Consider the following 27,747-nt stretch of genomic DNA (forward strand, 5'->3'; position numbering starts at 1 on the left):
TACTCAGCCTCCTTTGTCAACAAGTTCGGTAACTTTGATCACTCAGTCAGATCAAACACACTGAGTGTACAAAATATTAGCAACACCTTCCTAATATTGAGTTGCACACCCTTTTGCCCTCTGAACAGCCTCAATTCTTCAGGGCATGGACTCTACAAGGTGTCGAAAGCGTTCCACAGGGATGCTGGCCCATGTTGACTCCAATTCTTCCCACAGTTGTGTAAAATTGGCTGGATGTCCTTTGGGTGGTCGACCATTCTTGATACACACAGGAAACTGTTGAGCGTGAAAAACCCAGCAGTGTTGCAGTTCTTGACACACTAAAACCGGTGCCCCTGGCACCTTCTACCTTACCCCTTTCAAAGGCACTTAAATCTTTTGTCTTTCCCATTCACCCTCTGAATGGCACATATACATGTCTCAAGGCTTAAAAATCCTTCATTAACCTGTCTCCTCCCCTTCATCTACCCTGATTGAAGTGGATTTAACAAGTGCCATGAATAAGGGATCATAGCTTTCACCTGGATGCAACTGTTCAGTCTATGTCATGGAAAGAGCAGGTGTTCCTAATGTTTTGTACACTCAGTGTACACTATATATACAAAAGTATGTGGACACCACTTAAAATGAGTGGATTCGGCTATTTCAGTCACAGCCGTTGCGGACAGGTGCATAAAATCAAGCACACAGCCATGCAATCTCCATAGACAAACAGTATAATGGCCTTACTGAAGAGCTCAGTGACTTTCAACATGGCACCGTCATAGGATGCCATCTTTCCAACAAGTCACTTTGTCAAATTTCTGCCCTGGTCAACTGTAAGTGATGTTCTTGTGAAGTGGGAAAATCGTCTGTCCTCGGTTGCAACACTCCCTACTGAACGCTACCTGCCCAAATGCATAGTGACAACTGTAACGTTTGGTGGAGGATGAATAATGGTCTGGGGCTGTTTTTCATGGTTCAGGCTAGGCCCTTTAGTTCCAGTGAAGGGAAATCTTAACTCTACTGCATACAATGACATTCTAGACCATTCTGTGCTTCCTACTTTGTGGCAACAGTTTGGGGAAAACCCTTTCCTGTTTCAGTATGACAATGCCCCAGTGCACAAAGCGAGGTCCACACATAATTGGTTTCTCGAGATTGGTGTGGAAGAACTTGACTGGCCTCCACAGAGCCCTGACCTCAACCCTATCGAACACCTTTGGAATGAATTGAAACGCCAACTGCGAGCCAGGCCTAATCGTCCAACATCAGTGCCCGYCCTCACTAATGCTCTTGAATGGAAGCAAGTCCACGCAGCAATGTTCCAACATCTAGTGGAAAGCCTTCCCAGAAGAGTGGAGGCTGTTGTAACAGCAAAGGGGGGACCAACTCCATATTAATGCCCATGTTTTTGGAATTAGATCTTTGACGAGCAGGTGTCCACATACTTTTTGTCATGTAGTGTATTTTCCATGGAAACTAAGGGACTACAAAATGTATCTATTCTGGCAATGTTAGAGCAGACAACTTTCAGATTTCAATCTTTCAACCAAAAGTGTTGTTTTTTTAGATTGTGACCATTCTGTCCCAAACTGCTCAGTTTAGCCTTCTTATTATAAAACTGAATGCACCAATTGTTTTAACATGGGTAATCTCTTTGGGTATATCGTGCTCCATCACTAAACTGCTAGTTTACAAAAAGCCGCATGATTCTCTCCTGGGTGACCGCAGTAAGTACGTCAACACTGAGAAGCTATTCCAGACATGTCATCGTAGAGGAGCCCCGGCTACTGGGGGAATGGCAGCCCTGCTGCTGCCTCAGGACAAGMACCCCAATAGAGCAGCATTGGTAAACATCACCAGGCAAGGACRTATTCTACACAGTCATTTCAGACTGAAGTTACTGGAGATCAAAGCTGGTGTTGATGGCTTCATGGCTTGATAGAGCCCATGCAGAAAGTAAGTCCTTGATGTTGGACTTATTGAGCTGTTGTGCACAAGCTATACCTTTCAAGGAACTGTTGTCCTTCTCACTTGTCAGTCTCACTCTATCACTCCCTAGTCTCTACCTATCTGTATCCCCACTCTTTCTCTCCCACTTCCTCCTCAGCTCTTSCAGCTGCATACTCAGGGTGACAACCAGATGCACCTGCTTAGAGATGACCTCCTGGTTACCCCTGATGAGCTGCTCTGTATTTCAGCGGTTAGTTACTCAATAACACTGTGCTACTGTATATTTGTACTACACAATGCTATACATTTCTCTGGAACACAATTCCACATCTCACGTACTGTACTGCTCAAAACATTCTTCTGGGTGGAGTAACCCTGACCGGCTTGAAGTATATCGCTGTAGAAATCCTGTTCATAGATGCTTGGCTCACTGGTGAGAATTCAAGGTATGTGATTGAGTAATGTTGATGTAATGTTCCATGGCTCTCCCCTAGGCAGAGGTCACTTATTCTACAGGGGACAGGTGGAGGATTCTGCCATTGCAGAGTCCATGGTCCATTTCATCKAAGATGTCTGTGTAGTGTTTTGTGTCCAGGTGTGGCAGTGGATCTGCCATCAAACACAGCTGGAGGATGATTGGAGGGTGGTGACCTGGGATCTGGTGACAAAGCTGACCCAGGAGGTCATGGGGAAGCTGAGGGGTGTCACACACTGTCAGGTAGGAGGAGTAGGACAAYCGCTTGAGGTTTCCAAAATAACTTCGAACTCCTTTAACGTTCCACCATCCTAGAAATTTCTTCTGCCATTCTCTCCACTATTCCCCCTCCTCCTCTAGGGCAGGACAGTGGTTGTTGACGGCTGCAGCCATGTTCCTAAAGGTGGTCGGGAAGAGAGGTTTCCCAGAGTTCCTCACCACAGACCTCAACCTGGACACCATCCTCACCTCACAAGCCAAAAGGCAGGAGGGTGGGGCAGTAGGGGACGTGCCCAGGCCGAAACTTCGAAGACCCCGTCCAACCTAGCATGGTATTTACACCCCTCAGCTCCCCCATGACCTCCTGGGTCAGCTGTCACCAGACCCCAGGTCACCACCCTCCCATCATCCTCCAGCAGGGTTTGTAGGCAGTCATTGTAGATAAGAATTGTTCTTAAKGGACTTGTCTGAGAAAAACAAAGGTTCAATTAAAATACACCCCTCATAGTTCGTACACCTACATGCATATAAGTGTTCCTCTTGAAGATCACTCAAATTATTTTGTCTTTCTTGGCAATTGGAATGCTGATCCTGAATCCTACAATAAAATACAAACTTCTGCAGGAAAAACAATCAGGAAATATATTTTTTATTTAACTTTAGTTTTATTGAGAACTCCTTGGTGTTAGATTGGCGTGGTCTATGTGCAGAATTCAGTATGATTGGGAAAAAGGCTCCCCCCCAAATAAAGGGGATAACTTGGATTAAGCCTTTTTTCAACATATGACCAACAGAAATAAAATCCCCAAACAAACATTTGTTTTATCATGAAATGGTTTTACGGGACTTTCACATYGGTACAACTAGAAAGGAAAATACTGAGCGGAAAATAAAAACCGATAAATCTGCACGTCAGTCATACAGCAGTCCAGGTGAGCTTTGAGTTCTGTCCCTGCATTCAGATCAACTGTGTCCTGTACCCTCCTGGAGGCCACGCCGGGAACTACCACTGCGCCCCCTTGTGGCCAAGCAGAGGACTGCTTGAGCTCAGTAACTGAGTTCATCGCTCCTACGCCTCCCCCAGGAAATAAGTGATGTCTCCTTTTAAAAGTTCCGCCTTTCTTTATTGGCACACGCCAGCCCACAAGTACAACCACAATCCTCCATCACCACCACTACAATTGATATTTCAACTTTTGCAAACTTTTTTATTCTTTGTCATTTTTAATATATAAATTACCGTTAAAAACGTGAGAAGCAGATGCACATACAGGAGAAATACAGGCGTGAAAACACAGGAGTAAAAACCTGACTTAACGGCAGCCACCCTAAKCACTTTCCACTCTTCTCATACTGTTTAATTTGTTTCAGTTAAAGAATAGAGTTGTCAACAGGGTTTAAAAAAAAAAGTAAAATAGGCATTTGTTTTTTTCCTCCTCTTCCCTCTGCGGCTCTCAGTCCAGGTCAGTGCACTGCAGGGGGCATTCACGAACAAACAACCGTAGCTGGGGTGTTGTCAGACTGCCGACTGGCAGCGTGTGTGCTCCTCTACTCTCTCGCTCTTCTCTCACATGTCATTTGCCATGTCGTCGTGTTCTCCGGCTGACAGGTCTCCGTTGGCGTTGATGGTGGAGGCGTTGTCCTCGTAACCAGGGGGCATGAAGGCCAGGGTGTGGGGGTACAGCTTGTTACATGCGGCCCGGTACACCTCCGCTGCCTTTTGCTGCCCGTCGCCCAGATTTCCATCACGCAGCGCCTCCAGCACCTCTGTGCAGATCTGACAGGAAAGACAAGATAGGGTGTCTGCTTAGACTTGGGTCACACCACATTCACAATTGTTCCTTGCCTTTGTTTTTCCGAATACTMTTTTGGGCATAGATGTGGTAAAGAYGTCAATGGAACTCAACCAAAACAATGGAAAATGCCATGGAAACGTTTGGTGTAAAGATCCCAAATCTTCATTGCTCCCCAGCAAAATTTGCCTATGTTGACGTAAAAATCGGAGTAAAATGCTTGTARGGATGTCAACCGCAATACATGTTCATGTCATCGTAACCAATAAACTGCATTACAGTTAAAAACAACAACTGACTACSGCCACTGATTTCTGTATGCTAGCTATTCAACCAGTTTATACGAACGGGAGCTAGCATTTAGCAGTCACTTCTTGTAAACCTAAAAKGTGACAACTTATAAATGTTATGCAGCYAAAACAGCCAAATTATACTTCAGTAACCACATTGTGGGTCTGTCAGTCATGACAGATTTGACGAATATCCACTATGTTAGATCAGATTTGTTGAATGTGCACCAATCCYGSGCCCTATCCCCCCCGGTCTACGTTCCATTGACCTCTTTACCGCATCTATGGGACTACCATGCCAAAAGGTACTTGTTAAAATAAAAGCTCAGTGAGTAAGCGCTCACCGTGATGCTTCTTTCATTGAGGGACTCATCCAGCGCTGTAGCCAGCTCAGAGGCCATCTTGTCCGAGGACGGGTCCAGATAGAACATCATCTTTGCAGCTGCAGGGGGACAACATGTTGCTGATCAGTCACAAGTTCACACTGTGTGTCTGAGTGGTAATGGTACAGTCTCATGTGGGCTTGGCTGGGAGTGTTGGCTCAGGTAGTGTGTGTACGTACCAGCCACACAATGTGGTATAGTGGTTGGCTCAGGTAGTGTGTGTACGTACAGCCACACGATGTGGTATAGAGTTGGAGTGTTGGCTCAGGTAGTGTGTGTACGTACCAGCCACACAATGTGGTATAGTGTTGGCTCAGGTATGTGGTGTACGTACCAGCCACACGGTGTGGTATAGAGTTGGGAGTGTTGGCTCAGGTAGTGTGTGTACGTACCAGCCACACGGTGTGGTATAGTGTGGAGTGTTGGCTCAGGTAGTGTGTGTACGTACCAGCCACACAATGTGGTATAGTGTTGGCTCAGGTAGTGTGTGTACGGACCAGCCACACGGTGTGGTATAGAGTTGGAGTGTTGGCTCAGGTAGTGTGTGTACGTACCAGCCACAACATGTGGTATAGTGTTGGCTCAGGTAGTGTGTGTACGTACCAGCCACACAGTGTGGTATAGTGTTGGCTCAGGTAGTGTGTGTACGTACCAGCCACACGGTGTGGTATAGGTTGGAAGTGTTGGCTCAGGTAGTTCTTGTTGAAGCTCTGTGGGTTGCTCTCCCCAAACAGCCGCGATATCTCCTGCTTCAAAACAGTCCGCACAGCCTCTGGTAGGTCCTTACTGTCTGACACTGAGGAACACACCCATTAGTGGTCACCAATCGGAGTCAAGATCACTTTCGCATTCAAAAAGCAAGCTGAGATCTAATGCTCAGAATAAAAAATAAAAAAATCTTTAAAACAACTTATATTTTTTAAAACATTAACCTAATAAAAAAAAAACTTTAACAATGAGGTTTGTACAGTAGGCCTAATACATTATCACAGCATATTGGCTATATGCCTGGTCTATTGTTGTTCTCAGACCAGATTATATTTCATAACAAGCTTTGATTAGAAAATAGATTAATTTAACCTTTATTTAACTAGGCAAGTCAGTTAAGAACAAATTSTTATTTAGAATGACGGCCTACACTGGCCAAACCCGGAAGACACRGGGCCAATTGTGCYCCACCCTATGGGACTCCCAATCACAGCCAATTGTGATACAGCCTGGAATCTAACCAGGGTGTCTGTAGTGACGCCTCAAGCACTGAGATGCAGTGCCTTAGACCGCTGCGCCACTCGGGAGATCAGTTAGTTTAGCACTTGCGAGGCACAGCTGAGCATAAATTMAAATTTGATTTTAATGTACTGATGGTACCTGCATCTGAGGTGCATGGTGCTTTCAAGACAACAGGGAACTTGGGGGAAAAAACAATGTCAAATTATGACGTCAATAGTCTTCAGGTCTGAGGTCTAGAAAGATGCCAGTTTCCGAGTTGGATAACCGTTCAAAACTATATTTCCCCAGTCGGACCTTCCCCAGTCGGACCCCAGGTAGTTGAGGAGTTCGTCTTTTCAGAAAAATGAAATGGTTCCAAATGGGAACCCTTTGCTTACCTGGTGCGCAGGGCTCCTGAATCAAGTGCACCTACCTCCAACAGCGCAACACAAATAAATGCCTCGATCACACCGACAGCGTTGTTGCGCAAATTGCTACGCGGCATCATTTGGATGTGTGCAACAAAAGTTCAACATTCACCTTCTGCTACCATTTCTGTCAAGCCGTGTACACATACAGTCTGAGGCATACGTTCAATAAATCCAACGTATGCACCACCCAGAACGCACTGCAACTTGCTCTTCTAGCAACGCTGCAAGGCAAACGCAGCGTTCCATTGGAAATTAATGTACCTCGGGTGAACAAGGAGTAAAAAAAAAAATACATCAAGAGCGCAAGCCGTTATCGTTGGCTTTTCTACAAAAATGTTTTGTAATCCACTAGGAATGCCTCGCGACCGACCGGTTGGTGACCACTGCATTACAGCATAGAATCAGAACGTGGTAGAGATCTTTGTAGCAGAACACAGACAACTGTTCCAGTAACAATTCAACAAAAGGGTTCAGAGACAGATGGAGTTGTGGGTAATGACAAGGCCACTCAGCCTGGCCATGTGACAGGTGGCAGAAGCCCTACTCTACTGTACCTCCTTTGAAGAAGCGCACTAGACACTGGTGCAGCCAAGGGTGGGAGGGCTCCATGGAGAACGCTCTCTTCACTGACTGCAACATCAGCAGGTACTTCTCTACGAGAGGAAAAGAGACTTTGTTTTCACTGACAAAAGGTACCGGATACTTTGTGTGTCAGAATGTCAATCAGCGTCTTGTTCCTTTACCTTTCCTAAAGTAGATCTCGAAGGCCAAGAGGTGGGTCTCAATCTTGTTCTTCACCAGGTTTTTCAGGGGTGTTAAAAACTTCACTGCCTCCTCGAGTGGGTTCTCCACCTACAGGGGGAAGAAAACAAATGGGTCTTATTCCAAAAACACCACTCAGTCTCCTAATTGGTGTAATATCACCATGTTCTGCAGTGATATCCCACAAGGCTAATGGTAGTAGCCATGCGGGTAAAGCGTTAAACCACAGGTTTGTTCTTTGAGACATTTCCAACGACTAGGGCTCACTGTGAGGAGTCTGCCGGGATAGGCCTCAGTCATTCCTTCATCTTCTACAGGCTACACACACGCACCTTGGCTAGTTTGTCTGGTATGAGCTCCTCCTTGGGTCCTCCGATCTCCTCGTCGTCGTCCTCTTTCTTCTTCTTCTGGTTCTTCAGCTGTTTCTCCTTCTCGGCGTTCTTCTTCTCCTCCTCTAGTTGGGCTTTCTTCTGGGCTCGTCTCTGTTTGTTCCTCAGCTTCTTCAGCTCTTTGTCATTCAGGTTCTCTGTGGGACACAGGTTCACTCATAGATCACGACTACACCAAACCAAAAAAAAAGAAATTGTAGGAAACATCAAATTAGTGATAATCWAACAAGCGGCGGTTTGGGGTCTCGCAGACAGACTCCCTCTCTCTCGCACAGACTGGCGCTCACACAKACACGTACCGGCGTCGGCCTGGTGTTCCTTGTTGTCGTCGGTGAGGGGGTTGTCGTGCAGGCCGAGGTAGATCTGGATGGCGGTGCGGGCAGCTTTGTAGTAGAAGGGYTGCATGCGCAGCACGTCCTCCAGCTTGAGCAGGTCCACGTAGGATCGCAGCGTCATCTTCCTCATGCAGTACGTGTGGAAGTCAAACTGGTCGTCCGTGATCTCCACAAAATGCTGATGGGACACAGAACAGAGATGGTTTATGATGAAATCCAAACAGAGCAGACCTGCACTATCACTGAGCCATCTATACAGGTTTAACCCTCAGTGAATCTGCATGATGATCTCTAAAAACAGAGACCACATTGCTCTTTTTCATTTCTGACTTCTCATTTCAGCACATTTTAAGGGGGAGGAAATCTAACTTACTTACCTTRACCATAAAAAAAAATTATAATAAGTGCCTGCTTCCCCCCCAGGTTAGAAAACGTACCCTCTCGATCTCATGGCACTTCTTGAGAGCGTCTCCAAACTTGTTCATGGACTTGTAGGCCAGAGCACATTCTGTCTGGTACCACATGCACTGCATCTCATTGAGATTCTCTACCGCCGACGCACCCTCCTGAAACAGACAGATAGCACCACACACACAGAGACAGACACACAAAGGGTTTTAAGGCAACAAGCATCATGTGGAGTCTACACAGACAGCTTAACACACACTGACTGACCCGTGTGAACTTTGAGCACATCTCCTCAGCCTCTTTGACCAGGCCGGCCTTCAACATGTACTTGGCACATTTTGAGTTGATGAAGCGGTCAGCAGTGTCCAGAGCCTGGGCCTCGTCCATCCACCTGGCTGCTTCCTTTATGTTACCTGCATGCTAGAGACACAAAGATGGAGTAATAGTAAAAATCAACAGAGATACCTTAGCAGAGAAGAGCGCTATAAATCACATTGAGCCACACCAAATGTCCACCATGATGGCAGCTCTAGAAAGTGTGTGTTACCTTGTATATCTTGGCCTTGATGAGGAACAGTTCTATGAGCGTGGGTGTGCTCTCGATGGCTGTGTTGATGTAGTCCAGGGCTAGCGTCTGCTGGCCCACGTGGTCAAAGTGCTGRGCCAGGAAGTACTGGACCCACAGTAGAGTGGTGGGGGGCTCCTCCTTACCACCATCTACACATAGACATAATGACATTCTAATACTACTCCGATTAGATTTCATAACACATGAAAATCTGATGGCACTCACCATTTTGATTGAACATTCGACAGCTTTTCAAACACGTCTCGTATCCAACCACTAATTCTTCAACGATTGACACCTACATGGATGGGAACAAGGATACGCAGGATTACCCAGACTTCTCAGCCCAGGGCAGGCATGTTATTTCAGTGACTTGCTGGGGCCAATGGAATGGCAGTGGTTCTCCCTCACCTTTTCCTTGTCGTGATACAGGGACTTCAGAGTGGTGAAGACAGGCGGACAGCCTTTACTGAAGTTGGTCCTCAGATAGCAGTCCAGACATTCACGGAACTTCTCCCCTGAAAAGAAAAGTGAATAGAGCTCAGACACCCCATTCTCTAGCGTTCCACACACCACACGTTTCAACATGCTTGTGTCTACCCACCGTCGTCTTGAAAGGTCCTCATTCCAGGGATAATTACACAGTAATGATAATGGCAGGCTTATGTACCTGTGAGGAAGGTGAGAGGCAGCCTCCGGGGAACCAGTCCTTTGGGATACTTCACCCATGCCTCCTCATAGAGCTTCTGCCTCTCCTCTATGCTAGCTGGGGACACAGAACAAGCCAACAGTCAGAGCATGGCATTCATACACAGATTCAATTCTGGTCACAAAATCTACCAAACACATTCGTCAATGTAATGAGGTGACTCATGCTACAGAGGGGACTGGTGAGAGGGTCCAGTGGGAATGGGGTGGGTAGCAGTGGGGGTTCAAAGGTTACCTGGTTTCAGTGCTTTCTCCAGACCCTGGTAGTAGGCCCAGTTCTCAGGGTTCCTTTCCTGGAGTTGTCGGTAGACTTCTGTGGCCTCCTCCGAGCGATCTAGCTGCAGCAGCAGCTCTCCTGCAGGGATGGACAGAATCACATGAATCATGTTAGATCTACACATCTCTTCCCCCCCAGATGCAAATACTCAACACACACACCTCTGGTCTCCTCCACAGCAAGCTTGTCACAGATCTGTTTCTCGTAGGTTGTGAGGTGCTCCAGTGCTTCCTTGAACAGCCCCGCCTCCCTGAGCACCTGGTTCTGGTACAGCAGCAGCTCACTGTACTCGTAGTCCACTTTGTCCGGCGATGTCTGAAACACAGCACCACCAATCACATTTACTGAAACAGGCAGAGTGACCAATCACATTTGCTGATACAGGCAGGGGGACGAATGAGAWTCACTAATACATAACCAACAAATAAATTACTGACAGACAAGTTAATCAGGTGTACTGATCCAGGCAGGGTGACCAATCAGTATAATTGACAGACAGGTGATACAGGAACACCACAGAGTAATCAATGAGACTTCTTAGACTCAAAAACAGAGGTCAGAGAGAGGTCAGGCCCAGCTCACCTGTTGTGTTTTGCGGAATTCTTCGACGATCTTGGCGGCCATCTCAAAGTCTTCCAACAGGTGGTAGGCCACGGCGTAGCCGATCCATGAGGCCCTCTGCGCTGGACGCAGCTGCAGGAGCTGATAGCGGGTCTCCTGCAAAGAGAGCGAGACACAAAATTATACACGAAGTAAGAGATAATACTTGAGAGGAGACAGACTCTCTCCCGGTCCTCACCCTGTAGCCCTCCAGGTCTCTCATCTGGATTTGGAGCAGTGAAAGGTCCCTGAGGATCTGCAGGTTGTCTTTGTCCCACTTCAGAGCGTTGCGATAGCACTTGATGGCCTCGTCGTACTTCTTATCCGACCGCTGCAGCAGACCGTACACATGCCAGCCTGGGAGAGGAAGGGTTAAGGAGGCAAAACAGACATACCCCCAAAGAAAAAAAATCCCRCGCAAAAAAAAACATTTGGAGGACTGAAAGGGCATGGGAACAGAGAGAACGTAATACTCATGGTGACAAATCAAAACAGTGGACCCTGTATTAATGCAACCAGGCCTAGACTATTAGCCTTAACAGTAACAATCAGAGCTAATCTAGCTCTCTCCCATTCCCTGTCTGGATTACGTGGGGTAGACATGGCGCAGTAAGGGCTTGTGGGATGGAGTAGAAAGTTTGGGCTTATTATGAGCCTTTGGTGAATGTCCTCACACCTCTGAGTAGGAACTTCATGCAAAACCTCACCTCATTAGCCCTAGTATAGAAGGATACAGACATGGCTCTTGAGGTCGTTGCGCAGGCCTCGTCTCACCAGCTCATACGCATCCTCCTTCTTCCCCAAACAGTTCAGGGTCAGGCCTTTCATCGCCAGTGTCTCTGAGGGACAGATGATTGAAAGAGGAATTAGTGTTAGTCACAGCCTAAACACTACACCAGAAGAGGATTTACCATCACTCATGTTCTAAACTGAGTAAAGGATATGAAAAATGTCCATGGTCACCCAGTTCGGATATCAAACCTGGACCAGACGGTTGTTGAGTCATTTTGTTCTTTCCGACTACTGAAAAGACAAGTGAGAGTAGCAGCTGTTGAAGCGGGCCTCACCTCCATGCTCTGTGAACTTTGGGTTGGAGAGGATCTGTTTGCAGAACTTGAGTCCATTTCTGTACTGCTTGTGCTCGTAGCATCTCTGCAACAGGGGAGAGGTGTTGTCATCAAGGTTTTTGTAAAGCTTGTTCTTAGAGTTCTGATCTGAGGAACCCCCCAAATATATGGTTACAAAAATGTACGCAAATATTCTAGAGGGGTTGACAGTATACCGTATTTTACGATATCCGATATTTATGCACAGACCGGTCTATAACGGTATTTGAATGTTTGGTTTGTTAAATGTGATACGCCGTGTGTAATGTCCATTTTTACAGTTTACTCCACTACCCGAGTCAACTCTCTCTCTCTCTCCCCACAGACATAGTCCCACCCACTGTCACTCAAGGAYCACATTTGTTGTTGCTTGACCACAAGACACTTTCGTTCAGTTTGCAGGGTCAATGCAGCACATGCAACAATGTTGATGACAACGCTGTTGTTTCCACTGACCTTAAAATAAATCCACAAGCATTCTATAATTACAATATTAGTTTGTGTTTCTTACATCTGCAAACAGCTAGTTTGTATTTTCTTAGCAAGTTAAGCTAAATCGTGTTAGCCACTAAAGCTAATCGCTAGTTAGCTGGCTAGCGAACAGGCTTAATAAAAGTACTGAGTCAGAGCAAACGTAGCTAGCTAATACAGCCAGATAGCAGTACTGGTGGAGGCTTAAAATCAGCATGTTGTTTGTGCAACAGTATCTTCTAAATCAAAGGGGAATAAACAAAGCATGAATATGTTGCCTATATGAATAAAGATTTAATGTAGGCAAAGATCAGGGTCACCGAGGAAACACTGATCACTTTGGTTCCTACCCTGTCACAATAATTCGTCCATGGCATTTTTCATTCGTTGTCATGTCAAACACTATTGTAAGTGCCCACTATTATTTATATACTAACTATAAAATTATCATAAACATTCTATTGCCATGATCCCAAAAGTTCACCCAAGTGTTTTGATCTAAATCGCAACATTTGATTAAAAATAAGGCCTAGTATTTTTGCCCATATCGTGGCAGTGTGAAAATAATCTTAAGAGTGCAGGAAATGCAGAAATTTATGGAAATGCAGGAAATTATTTTAGGTTGAAATTGAATAGTATAAAACAAATCAGAATGGAGAAAGACCCATTGAAATCATTTATAATATATGTGTCGCCACCCTAGGTTCACACACTACTCAAAAAGCAAATTTAGAACTTTTATTAATCAAAAACAAAAAACTGTCAATTTTGAAAAATACCATATAAGATATGATATTTTGGCCATATCGCCCAGTCCTAGTTGACTGTCTATATAGGGTTGTGCATGAACACTTGCAGGTAGGTTGTCTGGTGATAATATCCAGCAAGCAAGCAAGCACAGTAGCACGTCACAACCCCAATACAGTAAGACTTGATTGAGTCGGGGGGGGGAATCAGCTAGCCTTCTTTGTGGGAATGTATGGTCAGATGGGTGTTGATATGCAGTGATTAGAGAATCGGTCAAAGATTCCTATCTGCCTGGGTCAGCAGTGGCCTATCACCCCCGTAACCAGCCTGCCAGCTCCCCACACAAAGCTAATGCCCGGGAATCCCCACTGGCATAGGGAGAGGGCAGTGGCTCCGATAGAACTGGGGAGTGCTCAACACAGCAACTAAAACAAAAGTTTTTATAATGTTACACAGAAAGAGTGACAACAGAATTCACATCTACGCAAAACATTACACTTGTGGTGAGCATTTAACAGGGAAACTAGTCCCGCCCACCATCACCGTACGCGCTTCCTCAAACAGCAGTGGCTATTCCCATATGCAGAGTAAAATTATGCAAGGATCTAGCCGACTAAACGTAACTATTTACAATGGAGTAGAGGCGACTAGTGTGGACGGACTAACACCGACTCGATTTTTGGCTGAAATAGCCAAATCCACAAATTTGAAGGGGTGTCCACATACTTATGTGTATATATAGATCTACTGGAGATATTTAATCAGTGTTTGCTCTGTTAAAAAAAGACCACTAATGCAAATCAAACGTCTCTTTACCATATGATCTTTGCTAGACGATTTAACTCAACCAGCGATTTATGATGGAGTTGGCGATTTATGATGGAGTTGAGCGGCGACTAATGTGGGCGGACTCGAACGCCGAGTTCACATAAAATTGTGTTTTGTAATTTATTTATTTTTTAAAGACTAATTTCAGCACCCCAAGAATAGGCCGCAATTACACAGAACAATGTAGTTTGTAATTGCGGGCTATTCTTGGAGTGCTGAAACCAGTTGTTTTTTGACAAAAACTTGATTTTATGTGAAATTCAAGATCGAGTCCGCCCACACTAGTCGCCGCTCAACTCCATCATATATCGCGGGTCGAGTTTAATCGTCTAGCAAAGATCATATGGTAAAGACACGTTTGCTTTGCAGCAGAGTGGTCTTTTTTTGTTACAGAGCAAACCCTGAAGAAATATCTTCAGTAGGTCTATACACACACGGTAGTATGTGGACACTAGAGGTCGACCGATTAATCGGAATGGACGATTAATTAGGGCCGATTTCAAGTTTTCATAACAATTGGAAATCGGTATTTTTGGACACCGATTTGGAAGTTTTTTGTTGTTGTTTGTTTGAGTTTTTTTACACCTTTATTTAACTAGGCAAGTCAGTTAAGAACCTGTCTCTTATACACATCTAGATGTGTATAAGAGACAGGCCTAGAGGTCGACCGATTAATCGGAATGGACGATTAATTAGGGCCGATTTCAAGTTTTCATAACAATTGGAAATCGGTATTTTTGGACACCGATTTGGACGTTTTTCTTTTTTTATTGTTATGAGTTTTTTTACACCTTTATTTAACTAGGCAAGTCAGTTAAGAACAKATTCTTATTTTCAATGACGGCCTAGGAACGGTGGGTTAACTGCCTTGTTCAGGGGCAGAACGACAGATTTTTACCTTGTCAGCTCGGGGATTCAATCTTGCAACCTTACAGTTAACTAGTCCAACGCTCTAACCACCTGCCTTACATTGCACTCCACGAGGAGCCTGCCTGTTACGCAAATGCAGTAAGAAGCCAAGGTAAGTTGCTAGCTAGCATTAAACTTATCTTATAAAAAACAATCAATCAATCATAATCACTAGTTAACTACACATGGTTGATGATATTACTAGTTTATCTAGCGTGTCCTACGTTGAATATAATCGATGCGTTYCGCATTCGCGAAACAGGACTGTCATTGCTCCAACGTGAACCTAACCATAAACATCAATGCCTTTCTTAAAATCAATACACAAGTATATATTTTTTAAACCTGCATATTTAGTTAATATTGCCTACTAAAATGAAATTCTTTTAACTAGGTAAATTGTGTCACTTCTCTTGCAACAGAGTCAGGGTATATGCAGCAGTTTGGGCCGCCTGGCTCGTTGCAAACTGTGTGAAGACTATTTCTTCCTAACAAAGACAGCCAACTTCGCCAAACGGGGGATGATTTAACAAAAGCGCATTTGCGAAAAAAGCACAATCGTTCCATGACTGTACCTAACCATAAACATCAATGTCTTTCTTAAAATCAATACACAGAAGTATATATTTTTAAACCTGCACATTTAGCTAAAAGAAATCCAGGTTAGCAGGCAATATTAACCAGGTGAAATTGTGTCACTTCTCTTGCGTTCATTGCACGCAGAGTCAGGGTATATGCAACAGTTTGGGCCGCCCATAAGAACATCCAATAGTCAAAGGTATATGAAATACAAATCGTATAGGAGAGAAATAGTCCTATAATAACTACAAACTAAAACTTCTTACCTGGGAATATTGAAGACTCATGTTAAAAGGAACCACCAGCTTTCATATGTTCTGAGCAAGGAACTTAAACGTTAGCTTTCTTACATGGCACATATTGCACTTTTACTTTGTTTTTGCATTATTTAAACCAAATTGAACATGTTTCATTATTTATTTGAGGCTAAATTGATTTTATTGATGTATTATATTAAGTTAAAATAAGTGTTCATTCAGTATTGTTGTAATTGTCATTACAAATAAATACTTTTTATATATATATATATATATATATATATATATATATATTTAAAAATCGGCCGATTGATCGGTATCGGCTTTTTTGCGTCCTCCAATAATTGGTATTGGTATAATTGGTATTGAAAAATCATAATCGGTCGACCTCTAGTGGACACCCCTCCATTTCAACCAAAAATTGCGCACACAYCCATGCAATCTCCACAGACYAACAATGGCAGTAGAATGGTCTTACTGAAAAGCTCAGTGACTTTCAACATGGCACCGTCATAGGATGCCACTTTTCCAACCAGTCAGTTAGTCAAATTTCTGCCCTGGTCAACTGTAAGTGCTGTTATTGTGAAGTGGAAACATCTAGGAGCAACAACAGCTCAGCGTCGAACGGGACCGCTGAGTGCTTAAGTGCGTAAAAAATTGTCTGTCCTCGGTTACAACACTCACTACCAAGTTCCAAACTGCCTCTGGAAGCAACGTCAGCACAAGAACTGGTCGTCGGGAGCTTCATGAAATGGGTTTCCATGGCCAAGCAGCCGCAGACAAGCCTAAAATCACCATGCACAATGCCAAGTGTGCCTGGAGTGGTGTAAAGCTTGCCATCATTGGATTCTAGAGAAGTGAAAACGCATTCTCTAGAGTGAAGAATCACACTTTCCCATCTGGCAGTCTGACAGACAAATCTGGGTTTGGCAGATGCCAGGAGAACGCTACCTGCCCGAATGCATAGTGACAACTGTAAAGTTTGGTGGAGGAGGAATAATGGTCTGGGGTTGCTTTTCATGGTTTGGGCTAGGCCCCTTAGTCCAGGAAAGGAAAATCTTAATGCTACAGCATACAATTAGATTATTTTACCCCTTTTTTCCTCCCTAAATTTGGTGATATCCAATTGTGATCCAATAACAATCATCTCATCACTGCAACTCCCCAACTGGCTCGGGAGAGGCAAAGGTCGAGTCATGCGTCCTCCGAAACCTGACCCGCCAAACAGAGCTTCTTAACACCCGCATGCTTAACCCGGATGACAGCTGCACCAATGTGTCGGCGGAAACACTGTTCAACTGACAACAGAGGTCAGCCTGCAGGGACCTGGCCTGGAACAAGGAGTCGCTAGAGCGCAATAAGCCACGCAAAGGCCCAAACCACCTAACCGGACGACGCTAGGCCAATTGTGCGCCGCCCTATGGGACTCCCGGTCACGGCTGGTTGTGGGATCGAACCCGGGTCTGTAGTGATGCCTCAAACACTGCGATTCAGTGCCTTAGACCTCTGTGCCACACGGGAGGCATACAATGACATTCTAGATGATTCTGTGCTTCCTACTTTGTGGCAACAGTTTGGGGAAGGCCCTTTCCTGTTTCAGCATGACAATGCCCCCATACACAAAGCGAGGTCCATAAAMAAATGGTTTGTCGAGATCGGTGTGGAAGAACTTGACTGGCCTGCACAGAACCCTGACCTCAACCCCATCTCACACTTTTGGGATGAATTGGCACGCCAACTGCAAGCCAGYCTTAAAATCGCCCAAGATCAGTGCCCGACCTCACCAATGCTCTTGAATGGAAGCAAGTCCTTGCAGCAATGTTCCAACATCTAGTGGAAAGCCTTCCCAGAAGAGTGGAGGCTGTTGTCACAGCAAAGGGGGAGCAACTCCATATTAATGCCCATGATTTTGGAATGAGATGTTCGACATGTAGGTGTCCACATACTTTTCTGAAATAAATATTATATAAGTCGTATGAAAACAAGATGATGTTTGTAACCAACAGGTTGTAGTTCACACTGTAGGAGTGGGTTATTTGAATTTGCAGGCCCTAAGTGATGGCGAACTAATTACACCACCTAACTGGATAATAATAACTACAACAATTGTTCAACACCATGCCCAGAAATAGGACAAACGTGTGAATGGTACTCAATATTCAGCAGAGAAAGTCGACTAAATMTGTGCAGTTCGTTGGCATCATAGGACGCAAACTGTATAATTAGTCCCCATCTGATCTGTGGTTCAGCAAAGCGTGAGTGACAGCTAGTTGGCTGGCTAGCTAACAAGGTTTTGTTAGCTAGCTAACTCGTAGTTGTACAATCAGTGGCAAATGATTGCATTAGCTAACACACCCAAGTTTGCAGTAATATAATTGGTGACATCATGCAAATACGTTGTGCATGTGAAATGTAACGCGTACATGGTTACAGATAATCGTGTTGCTAAAATGCTGAGTAATGACGAAACACCTGTGCTTTTGGACGTAGAATGAGTTTGCAGATAGCTAGTTCGCATAGCTAGCTAACTTATCTAGCCGTAGCTAYCAAGCTAGCTAAGCATATGCCATCCGTGTTTGAGACATGCATTTATTTTATTAAACTATCACCCTATAACAAACTGGGACTACACATAAACCAAAGTTACCTAGCTATAAGCCATGTTGCATGTTACCTAACGTTACCGGTTGCAAACAAACTGCTAACTAGCAGGCTAATGACAACCTGGCAGGCCATTTCGAGTGCCTCGAAACATGTTAGCCCACGAGTTAGCTAAAGTTAACGTTCGTTGAGCAGGCGATGGAAGGAACAGCAGATGTCAGCTAACAAGACGACATGATTGCATGCTGTTTTATTACAAGCAACGCTACTCGAATCAAACCTTTAACGTTATAGTTACTTGAAATGGATTTAGCTAGCGACAGCTAAGCACTTAACGTTACCAATATTCTCTTGAAGAGAGCATTCTCCTTCGGCGGTAGAGTAATTGAGGGCATTCTGTAAACTGGCTACTCTTCTGTAYCTTCAAGCATGAATCGACGTTTCCTCTCTCCCCTCTCGGTCTTTTTGAGGCAAAGTTCCCGGAGTTGTCTTGCTCTATTTCGGGCTCTTCTTCCTCACGTGGTGACAGCCAAGGCCCCCTTTAGACCAAAATGGCCGAATACCTTCTCCCCCGGGTCAAGCTGTTCTCCGCGTCTGCGTGCATGCTGTGCAAAATGATCGAAATGAAAAGTTGCAAATGTAACCAATCAATCAAAGACAGTTACAGAAGGGGGACGTGTTATAAAGTATAGTGCATCGCTTCGGCAATAGACGTGATGTAAAATTGATTCTTTACTGATAAGGCTGCATTGCACTTTCAGCCCTTTTCTTAACTCCAGCCTTGGATTCTGGAATGGTACCTTCATATATACTGTAGTCAGTCAATGAGAGGTATATTGCACTTAGCCAAAGGAAACCGACTCTCCTTAATTCATCTATCCAGAGTCGGAACGGTGCTATGCCGGGAAAGGTGGTCAGCCAGAGCCCAGCGCGATATATGGCTGGGGAAACGTACCTCAATACAGGGATGGAATACATAGTTGTACTCATAATCATCCCGAAATGATTAAAGGTAAATCTAGAAGATTGAAATAATGCTGTTTTTATTTTATTAAACTGACGATTTCGCTAGCATAGCCGCGGGAGGTAGGGGTGGTGAGGGTGCAGCACCCCCTGAAAAATCTGAATAGAAAATATATATACTAAACAAAAGTAGTGCATTAGGCCTTTACTAGTATTAGTAGACTGATATGTATGTATTGTGGGAAACAACAACAACAATCAGCATCTCTGCTTTGTCTAACAGGGTAGTTGTATAATTAAGAACAGTATCTTGCCGGATTCAATAGTTGGAATTGTAAGAGTTGTTGCCCTGTCCCTTTCTCTGGGATTGTTATTCTAATGAAATCCAGAAAGAACAAAACCCTGTCCTTAAACAGGTGCAAAGTTATGAGCAAAAAGCATCCACAAAACATAACATTTTATATTTTTCTTGATCAAATAACATGGAAAACAACCACTTTTTGTGCAGTATTCATTTACCATCCTTACAAACCCCTTCATATAAAATGTACATGGCTGTATTGTACACAACATAACCAAAAGTATATGGACACCTGCTCGTCGACATCTCATTTCAAAATCATGGGCATTAATATGGAGTTGGTCCCCCCTTTGCTGCTATAACAGCCTKCAATCTTATGGGAAGGCTTTCCACTAGATGTTGGAACATTGCTGCGGGGACTTGCTTCTACTCAACCACAAGAGAATTAGTGAGGTCAGGCACTGATGTTGGGCGATTAGGCCTGGCTCGCAGTCGCCATTCCAATTCATCCCAAAGGTGTTCGATGGGGTTGAGGTCAGTGCACTGTGCAGGCTAGTCAAGTTCTTCCACACCGATCTCYACAAACCATTCCTGTATTGACCTCGCTTTGTGGACAGGGACATTGGCATGCTGAAACAGGAAAGGTCCTTCCACTGCTCCAGAGTCCAATGGCGGTGAGCTTTACAGCACTTCAGCCGACACTTGGCATTGCGCATGGTGATCTTACACGGTGCCTAAACCAGACGCGTCGCAAAATAAATGTACACATACATGTTATTCAATCATTGCACCTAAACTGCTCGCACARGCCAACGAGCGTCTGCGTTGTCAGGCGCTAAAATAGAAGTTGCTTCTATTTGTGACGCAGAACGTGATCCTCTCCCATCTCCTCATTGGCTTTTAGAAGCATATACCCACGTGCCATTTCCTCATTGGTTATACCTACGTGAGGGATTGAAAGATGAACTGAGGTCGGTTGTGGTAATACACCTTTTTATGAAAGTTAGTTGCCAATTACCATATAAAGTCCAAAGAAGAAAAAGCCTGGAAGGAGGACAGATGACTAGAAACGATTTGGTTGACCGTTTTATGTGTGGATTAATTGTCGGAGTAGAGGACCTTGTGCATTTCAGGTAAAATAACAACTCAATGTTTATATCCCAGGACAAATTAGCTAGAAAATGCAAGCTAGCTAGCTAAATTGCCATAAATGTTTAATGCTTTTCGACCTGTCCCCAAATGAATATAATTGGTGCAGAGTTTGTTTTGATATATCAACCTGCGTGTCGTGATCGTGTTTGGTGTGGGGGGGACAAAATCAATTTGAGGACGCACGCGCATGGAAACCAATTTTATGAGGCTCCCAACGAACAGTTCTTGTACGGACATTGCTTCCAGAGGCATTTTGGAACTCGTGAGTGTGTTGCAACTGAGGACAGACGATTTTTACACGCTTCAGCAGTCCCATTCTGTGAGCTTGTGTGGCCTACCACTTTGAGGCTGAGCCGTTGTTGTTCCTAGACCTTTCCATTTCACAATAACAGCATTTACAGTTCACCGGGGCAGCTCTAGCAGTGCAGAAATTTGACTGACTGACTTCTTGGGAAGGTGGCATCCTATGACGGTGTCACGTTGAAAGTCACTGAGCTCATCAGTAAGGCCATTCTACTGCCAATGTTTGTCTATYGAGATTGCATGGCTGTGTGCTCGATTCTATACGTCTGTCAGCAACAGGTGTGGCTGAAATAGCCGAATCCACTACACTGAACAAAAATAAARGCAACATGCAATAATTTCAAAGATTTTCATGAGTTACATTTCATGTAAGGAAATCAGTCAATTAAAATAAATAAATTAGGTCCTAATCTATGACTGGGAAGAAATGCATCTGTTGGTCACAGATAKCTTAAAATAAATGGTAGGGTTGTGGATCAGAAAACCAGTCAGTATCTCATGCCTCATGCAACACGACACATCTCCTTCTCATAGAGTTGTTCTGTGGAATGTTGTCCCACTCCTCTTCAATAGCTGTGCGAAGTTGCTGGATATTGGCAGGACCTGGAACACTGTCGTACACGTCGATCCAGAGCATCCCAAACATGCTCAATGGGTGACATGTCTGGTGTGTATACAGGCCATGGAAGAACTGAGACATTTTCAGCTTCCAGGAATTGTGTACAGATCCTTGCGACATGGGGTCGTGCATTATCATGCTGAAACATGAGGTGATGGTAGCGGAGAAATGGCACGATAATGGGCCTCAGGATCTCATCATGGTATCTCTTTGCATTCAAATTGCCATCGATAAAATGCAATTGTATTCGTTGTCCGTAGCTTATGCCTGCCCATACCTTAACCCCACCGCCACCATGGGGCACTCTGCTTACAACTTTGACATTAGCAAACCGCTCACCCACATGACGCCATACATGTGGTCTGTGGTTGTGAGGCCAGTTGGACGTACTGCCAAATTCTCTAAAACAACTTTGGAGGCAGCTTATGGTAGAGACATTAACATTAAATTCTCTGACAACAGCTCTGGTGGACATTCCTGCAGTCAGCTTGCCAATTTCACGCTCCCACAAAACTTGAGACATCTGTGGCATTGTGTTATGTGACAAAACTGCACATTTTAGAATGGCCTTTTACTGTCCCCAGTGCAAGGTGCACCTGTGTAATGATTATACAGTTTAATCAGCTTCTTGATATGACACACTTGTCAGGTGGATATATTATATTGGCAAAGGAGAAATGCTCACTAACAGGGATGTAAACAAATTTGTGCACAAAAATTGAGAAAAATAAGCTTTTTGTGCGTATGGAAANGCCATCGATAAAATGCAATTGTATTCGTTGTCCGTAGCTTATGCCTGCCCATACCATAACCCCACCGCCACCATGGGGCACTCTGCTTACAACTTTGACATTAGCAAACCGCTCACCCACATGACGCCATACATGGGGTCTGTGGTTGTGAGGCCGGTTGGACGTACTGCCAAATTCTCTAAAACGACGTTGGAGGCAGCTTATGGTAGAGACATTAACATTAAATTCTCTGACAACAGCTCTGGTGGACATTCCTGCAGTCAGCTTGCCAATTGCACGCTCCCACAAAACTTGAGACATCTGTGGCATTGTGTTATGTGACAAAACTGCACATTTTAGAATGGCCTTTTACTGTCCCCAGCGCAAGGTGCACCTGTGCAATGATTATGCAGTTTAATCAGCTTCTTGATATGACACACTTGTCAGGTGGATGTATTATATTGGCAAAGGAGAAATGCTCACTAACAGGGATGTAAACAAATTTGTGCACAAAAATTGAGAAAAATAAGCTTTTTGTGCGTATGGAAAATTTCTGGGATCTTTTATTTRAACTCATGAAACATGGACCAYCATGTTGCATTTATATTTTTGTTCAGTATAATTTGAAGGGGTGTCAACATACTTTTGTATAAATAGTGTACATAGGCTGGTCATCTAGGTTTGCACCTGTAGACTTTCCATCACCATGAAGAAGAAAAAACATGCACAACACAGTAATTGAGTACATTGAGACATCAAGTGGTTTGTGATGAAGTGGCTCAGTTGGTAGAGCATGGTGCTTGCAATGCTAGGGTTGTGGTTTCGATTCCCATGGGGGACCAGACCAGTATGAAAATGTATGCAATCACTAAGTTACTCTGGATAAGAGTGTCTACTAAAATGGGAAAGGAATGCATAGACCATTTAAGTTCACACATAAGTTGCATTTGCAAAGTATTTCAAGAAACTAGAAAATATATCAATCAAGTATTTTTATATTCCACAAGTATTATAAGATTAACTGTTTCCCCTTTACATCTGTAAGAACATTTCACGGCCCCTTGACCAATTAAAATAATTCTAAATATCTTGTCATCAAAACTCAAGTCCACTGGCTCTCAAAGTTTTCCGTTGCTCCATGCGACGCAACTTGGGTCAAAATCTGTTTCTTGCTTTGCTCTTAGGAATAGGACACCATTGAAAGGAGTGATTTCTGGGGTAGTGATAAGTGTGGAGGTGGAGCAATTGAAGTTGAAAATTCCTGGTGTTTGTGACGCCCGCGTTTTGGTGCGATGATGAGCGTGGTGAAACAGAGGAGTCACTGTCAGTCCTTTTGAGTTTTGAGTCAGAGTCTTTACCCAACATGCTCATGTTAGGATATATCATTTATCCTTTGAGCGTTTGTGGCGAATCCACTGTGCTGTTTCAGGTGCAACGTTTATGGTCATGTCACAGCAGTGTGTAGGACGAAGATTCCAAGATGTGGGAAGAGTGCAGGAGGGCATGGGATAGAGGATTGTGTAGTTTCGGTGGATAAAGTTGTGTAAACTGTAGGGGTGCACATGTTGCTTGGGAGAATTCGTCGGCAGGTAGGTAACCCACCTCTACCATCCGTTCTATTGGCCAACGTAAAATCACTGGAGAATAAACCGGATGAGCTCCGTTGGCAGGACAGAACAGCTACGTTCGGCAAGATAAAGGGTGGTGGTGTATATCTGTTTGTCAATAACAGCTAGTGTGCAATGTCTAATATTAAGGAAGTCTTGAGGTATTGCTTGCCTGAGGTTCAGTACCTCATGATAAGCTGTAGACCACACTATCTACCAAGAGAGTTTATCTATATTTTTCTTAGCCGTCTATTTACCACCACAAACCGATGCTGGCACTAAGACTGCTTACCTGATTTCTATCAGCATGTCACGTGCAACCAGAGGGAAAAAAACTCGAAACCACCTTTACTCCACACACAGAGACGCATACAAAGCTCTCCCTCGCCCTCCATTTGGCAAATCTGACCATAATTATATCCTCCTGATTCCTGTTTACAAGCAAAAACTAAAGCAGGAAGTACCAGTGACTTGCTTAATATGGAAGTGGTCAGGTGACGTGGATGCTACGCTACAGGACTGTTTTGCTAGCACAGAATGGAATATGTTCCGGGATTCATCCAATGGCATTGAGGAGTATACCACCTCAGTCACCGGCTTCATCAATAAGTGCAACAACAAATTTGTCCCCACAGTGACCGTACGTACATATCCCAACCAGAAGTCATGGATTACAGGCAACATCCGCACAGAGCTAAATGCTAGAGCTTCCGCTTTCAAGGAGCGGGACACTAATCCGGACGCTTATAAGAAATCCCGCTATGCCCTCAGACAAAACAAAAACAGGCAAAACGTCAATACAGGACTAAGATTGAATCCTACTACACCGGCTCTGACGCTCGTCGGATGTGGAAGGGCTTGCAAACTATTACGGGACTACAAAGAGAAACCCAGTCACGAGCTGACCAGTGACGCAAGCCTACCAGACGGACTAAATGCCTTTTATGCTCGCTTCGAGGCAAGCAACACTGAAGCATGCAAGAGAGCACCAGCTGTTCCGGACAACTGTGTGATCACACTCTCCGTAGCCGATGTGAGCAAGACCTTTAAACATGTCAACATTCACCAGGCCGCGGGGCCAGACGGATTACCAGCACGTGTACTCAGAGCATGCGCGGACCAACTGGTAAGTGTCTTCACTGACATTTTCAACCTCTCCCTGACCGAGTCTGTAATACCTACATGTTTCAAGCAGACCACCATAGTCCCTGTGCCCAAGAAAGCGAAGGTAACCTGCCTAAATGACTAKCGCTCCGTAGCACTCACGTCCGTAGCCATGAAGTGCTTTGAAAGACTGGTCATGGCTCACATCAACTCCAACAACACGGAAACCCTAGATCCATTCCAATTTGCATACCGCCCCAACAGATCCACAGATGACGCAATCTCAATCGCARTCCACACTGCCCTTTCCCACCTGGACAAAAGGAACACCTATGTGAGAATGCTGTTCATTGACTACAGCTCAACACCATAGTGCCCACAAAGCTCATCACTAAGCTAAGGACCCTGAGACTGGGACAACACATCTGCCACACTGATACTCAACACTGGGGCCCCTCAGGGGTGCGTGCTTAGTCTCCTCCTGTACTTCCTGTTCACCCACGACTGCGTGGCCAAGCACAACTCTAACACCATCATTAAGTTTGCTGACGACAAAGGTGGTACAGCAGGCCTGATCACTGACAATGATGAGACAGCCTATAGGGAGGAGGTCAGAGACCTGGCAGTGTGGTGCCAGGACAACAACCTCTCCCTCAACGTGAGCAAGAAAAAGGAGATGATCGTGGACTACAGGAAAAGGAGGGCCGAACATACCCCCATTCACATCGACAGGGCTGTAGTGGAGCGGGTCGAGAGTTTCAAGTTCCTTGGTGTCCACATTACCAACAAACTTTCATGCTCCAAACACACCAAGAATGTCGTGAAGAGGGCACGACAATYCCTTTTCCCCCTCAGGAGGCTGAAAAGATTTGGCATGGGTCCCCAGATCCTCKAAAAGTTCTACAGGTGCACCATCGAGAGCATCCTGACCGGTAGCATCACCGCCTGGTATGGCAACTGCTCGGCATCCGACCGTAAGGCGCTACAGAGGGTAGTGTGTACGGCCCAGTACATCACTTGGGCCAAGCGTCCTGCCATCCAGGACCTATATATTGGACGGTGTCAGAGGAAAGCCCAAAAAATTGTCAAAGACCCCAGTCACCCAAGTCATAGACGGTTCTCTCTGCTACCGCACGGCAAGCGGTACCAGAGCGCCAAGTCTAGGTCCAAAAGGCTCCTTAACAGCTTCTATCSCCAAGCCATAAGACTGCTGGCCACKCGGACTATTTACATTGACACCCCCCCACCCCTTTGTTTTTACACTGCTGCTACTCGCTGTTTATTATCAATGCCTAGTCACTTTACCCCTACCTACATGTACAAATTACCTCYACTAACCTGTACCCCCGCACATTGCCTCGGTACCAGTACCCCCTGTATATAGCCTCGTTATTGTTTTTCATTGTTACTTTTTATTACACTTTTTACTTAAGTTTATTTAGTAAATATTTTCTTAACTCTATTTCTTGAACTGCATTGRTAGTTAACGGCTTGTAAGTAAGCATTTCATGGTAAGGTCTACACCTGTTGTATTCGGCGCCAGTGACAAATKCAATTTGATTTGTTTGCTGTCACTCACAATTTACCATAAGGTGTAAAAGAAATTACCTAAATAAATTTGTAACTAGTAGTTAAGTAGTTTTCTAACCGGATACTTATTTACTCTTACCTGACTCGTTTRTTAAGAGGGCTACTTTTACATTTTACAAATTACAACCTATGTAACAGTACTTTTTCTTAAGTACATATTTTTTTGTATTCTACAATTTTTTGGTGAACTACAATTCCGACACTGTATTTGAACATTTTAGAAATGTCAATCATCGCCTGCGAAACGCGTTTCCAAACATATGCTGATATTCCCCTTATCTTTCATATCAGCGAGAAAGAATCTTTCAAATAAAGATACACTTACTGTAGCAGTTTTGCGCAGATCCATACACTGTATGCCTCCAGTTGACAAACTACATTTCCTCCCCAGGTACGATTGCACACGTGTTCGGCATGCTAGACAGCTAATTAYCACAGGTGGCTGCCTATGTCTTCCGTAAACAAGCGCTGTTCAGTGACGACCCGTTTAGTGCAGGTGGGACATTCAGTGCAGGTGGGGCATTTAGCAAAAATAAATAAATACAAAATAAAAATACATTCTTTGGGCGGGGCTTGGCTGTTTTGCTTGTTATTTTGGCATTAATACATGTCAACTATCAGTTTGCAAACAATGTAAAAAAAAATTGAATTGGTCACTCTGCTGGGTTGTTGCCCTCCTACGGCCTCCTCCACGTCTCCTGATGTACTGGCCTTTCTCCTGGTAGCGCCTCCATGCTCTGGACACTACGCTGACAGACACAGCAAACCTTCTTGCCACAGCTCGCATTGATGTGCCATCCTGGATGAGCTGCACTACCTGAGCCACTTGTGTGGTGTTTGACTCCGTCTCATGCTTCCACTAGAGTGAAAGCACCGCCAGCATTCAAAAGTGACCAAAACATCAGCCAGGAAGCATAGGAACTGAGAAGTGGTCTGTGGTCACCACCTGCAGAACCACTCCTTTTTGGGGGTGTCTTGCTAATTGCCTATAATTTCTCACCTTTTGTCTATCCATTTGCACAACAGATGTGAAATTTATTGTCAATCAGTGTTGCTTCCTAAGTGGACAGTTTGATTCAGGCAGAGAGTGTGATTGA

At 44.5% G+C, this 27,747-nt stretch overlaps 1 protein-coding gene and 1 non-coding gene across 4 annotated transcripts; both read right to left on the bottom strand.

The window, feature by feature from the left end:
* Positions 1-3,262: 3,262 nt before the first annotated feature.
* LOC111965716 (N-alpha-acetyltransferase 15, NatA auxiliary subunit) lies at positions 3,263-19,062 on the bottom strand. Of its 3 annotated transcripts, none has more exons than XM_070444200.1 (21): positions 18,622-19,062; positions 11,850-11,934; positions 11,517-11,621; positions 10,982-11,139; positions 10,765-10,899; positions 10,344-10,497; positions 10,141-10,260; positions 9,868-9,963; positions 9,609-9,715; positions 9,423-9,495; positions 9,177-9,346; positions 8,897-9,049; positions 8,659-8,787; positions 8,186-8,399; positions 7,830-8,023; positions 7,479-7,587; positions 7,290-7,388; positions 5,788-5,891; positions 5,324-5,363; positions 5,057-5,154; positions 3,263-4,406 (listed from the first exon to the last, which is right to left on the bottom strand). In XM_070444200.1, the coding sequence occupies exons 1-21, from the start codon at positions 18,673-18,675 to the stop codon at positions 4,197-4,199; spliced, it is 2,607 nt and encodes an 868-aa protein (XP_070300301.1). In that variant the 5' UTR covers positions 18,676-19,062; the 3' UTR covers positions 3,263-4,196. The 3 variants fall into 3 exon arrangements, with proteins under 3 accessions (XP_070300301.1, XP_070300302.1, XP_023845726.1); XM_070444201.1 differs by having other exon boundaries at positions 11,850-11,996; positions 18,622-19,061; XM_023989958.2 differs by lacking the exon at positions 5,324-5,363 and having other exon boundaries at positions 5,748-5,891.
* On the bottom strand, positions 7,659-7,794 carry LOC111966048 (small nucleolar RNA SNORA18). Its single transcript, XR_002877600.1, has one exon. It is a non-coding gene; the product is annotated as a small nucleolar RNA SNORA18 (small nucleolar RNA).
* Positions 19,063-27,747: the final 8,685 nt, after the last annotated feature.

The sequence above is a fragment of the Salvelinus sp. IW2-2015 genome, linkage group LG6.2, assembly GCF_002910315.2.
Source record: "Salvelinus sp. IW2-2015 linkage group LG6.2, ASM291031v2, whole genome shotgun sequence".
Classification (NCBI taxonomy): Eukaryota; Metazoa; Chordata; class Actinopteri; order Salmoniformes; family Salmonidae; genus Salvelinus; species Salvelinus sp. IW2-2015.